This window comes from Xenopus laevis, chromosome 1L (genome assembly GCF_017654675.1).
Source record: "Xenopus laevis strain J_2021 chromosome 1L, Xenopus_laevis_v10.1, whole genome shotgun sequence".
Taxonomy (NCBI): domain Eukaryota; kingdom Metazoa; phylum Chordata; class Amphibia; order Anura; family Pipidae; genus Xenopus; species Xenopus laevis.
Genome location: NC_054371.1, coordinates 152,641,681 through 152,644,325, shown reverse-complemented (window position 1 = coordinate 152,644,325; position 2,645 = coordinate 152,641,681). Strand labels below are relative to the sequence as shown.

General features: G+C 38.3%; 1 gene segment (V, D, J or C); it reads left to right on the top strand.

The window, feature by feature from the left end:
• Nucleotides 1-248: 248 nt before the first annotated feature.
• LOC121394415 lies at nucleotides 249-854 on the top strand. The segment is given in 2 exon segments: nucleotides 249-300; nucleotides 380-854. Coding segments are annotated over 2 exon segments (372 nt in total).
• The last annotated feature ends 1,791 nt before the right edge of the window (nucleotides 855-2,645 follow it).

The following is a 2,645-nucleotide window of genomic DNA, read 5'->3' as shown; positions in this document are numbered from 1 at the left end:
TTTACCTCTGAAAGGAAAGAAAATATCCTAGAAAATGTCTAGTCTAAAAACAAAATAAAATGCAGTAGAGATATTTTTAAATTATTCAACTATTTTGTTAATTGAACAGATTGATTCATTTAAGTATTACACTGCCTTTCCTCAAGCTGCCTTATATGCAGATGTTATTATGCAAATCTTTATTTTCCTTCCGCTACTGTATATAAAACATTAATCTCCTGTAAGACAATTAGTCAGTGACATTTCCTTTTAACATGGACTTCATTAAATTTTTCATTTTAATGTTTTTTTCGCCATCATGTAAGGAACAGATAATATGTTTTAAGAACTTTATTTTCTTAACCATAAAATATTTAATATGATTTTCTCTTATTTGCAGGTATCCTGTGTCAGACATTACAAGAGTCTGCTCCTGGAACTGTGAAACCCTCAGAGTCACTCAGACTGACCTGCACAGTTTCTGGGTTTGAGCTAACTAGCAATGGTGTGAACTGGATCAGGCAGCCTCCTGGGAAAGTACTGGAATGGATTGCATCTGTATGGGCAAGTGGAAGCACAGCTATTGCAGATTCACTTAAAAACAGAGTTACAATTACTAGAGATACTGGGAAGAAGCAGGTCTACCTCCAAATGACTGGGATGGAAGTTAAAGACACTGCCATGTATTACTGTGCAAGAGAGACACACAGTGACAGAAGAGAATGAGGAAGTCAGACAATAACAAAATGTCAAATTACATTGCACAGTGTTGCGAAACCACAAAAGATTAAATTATGAAAATCCTACAGTAATCAGGTCAAATATTTAGTTAAACGTTCATATTTCTATGAATGAATTTCTTAATGGAATAAGAGAAATTCTAGCAACTAATGTATTTAGTTGTAACAGTTGCTCAGTTACAGACTTTAGTAAAGCTCAATGAGCTTGATGGAAAATATATTAATGAATAGATCACATTTTTAACAGTTTAGAATAGTGAACATTCACTGGGAATAATAAGGTAAGTGGGAAATAAAAGAAATTCATTTGAAAACACGACCATACAAAATGATGACAATTGCATAAAGTAAATTAAACCAGTATCTTTTGTATAGATATACTGCCCCTTTATTATACAGCTGCCCATATATATTACAGTTGGACAGAAGGTATTTTAAATGCACTGGTAATGGAATGTCTATTAAGATCTCATGAATCTTCATTTAAATATTCTGACAGTGTGAAACAGTGACTTCATTTGATGTGGAAAACTTCTTCCATGGGATAACCTTTTCTAATTAGATTGAATTGGAAAATACTTTTCGTATTCTGGTGGAAATTTCATGGTATAACTATAACCATCTGTTTACCTCGGATCCCAAAGGAAGGTAGCTGATCCAGGAGAACTGATGGTAACAGGAACCTCTCTACGGCTCCGGTATTCACCAACGCCCTTTTGGGGCCCCAGGCTTTCTGCTGCGGAGATGGTAGATAAGCCAGGCGAGTTACCAGGAGCGAAGTAATAAGGGATCAGACAAGCCGTAGTCAAGTGCAGGCAAAGGTCGTTTCCAGAAGACGAGTTTCAGAGAAGCGAAGTACCAAGGGGTCAGGCTAAGGCGTAGTTAAATGCAGTCAGAGGTCGGATTCAGGCAGCGAAGGTTCGGAGGTCAGGAAAAAAGGCAGAGGGTCAAAACCAGGAATCTTGAACAACCAGGGCTTTAGCAGGAACAGTAGGAACTGAAGCCAGCTTGGGCAATGTGAGGAGGAAGGTATTTAAGGGAACAGGAACCAATCAGGAGCAGGCTGAGGAAGACAGACACATCAGGGACCAATAGGAGGCCAGGCGCCCAAATTAGAGGTCATTGCTCCTAAGTATGCAAGCGTCCATTCCAGCGCAGGCGTCTGATTTGACGTGCGCGGGCGCCTCAACGCCAGCACCTAAGTTGACGCGTGCCTGCGCTTATGCTACAATACCAGTGTAACAACCCTACTCTTAAAATGAGTGTATTAAAAAAACTGATAAAAGGTGCAAATTCTGCTACAGGTCCAGTCAGTTACACAAGCAGTCTGAATGTGGCATTTATTGTTCATCTGCAAACATCGTATTGTTTGCTAAGGGTTTCTGCTCTTGGGCAAACTATGTGCCTATTATTACATATGGGGAGTTACTGAAATACTGGAATATCATTTTTGTTTTTGTTTCAAGAGTTGCAATACACACACAAAGAATTACAGTAATTTCAATATGTGTTAGGGAATGGGCTACATAGCATCAGTTAGTCATAGGGGTAGACCAAGCTGACCAGGAGCCCTAGGCAACCCAGCTGGCCACCCCACTCCCCTCTGTTTATTGATGATATGCTACTTAATTATTCTACAGTGGGTATCTCGAACATATGATGCAAGTGACATACTCTATGCTGTTATTCCCAGAGATAATAATAGCACCAAGTTGTAAATGCAAATGAACAATCTACAAAATGACGACACTGATGTGTATTACTGTACTAGAAATACAATAACTAATGATCCCCGAGTAGTGGAAAGAATACACTAATACTGTTATTCCACAGACCTCCATATGGGGACAACAAAAGCATATATATATATATATATATATATATATATATATATATATATATATAGCCAAACACAAGAGTCCTCTG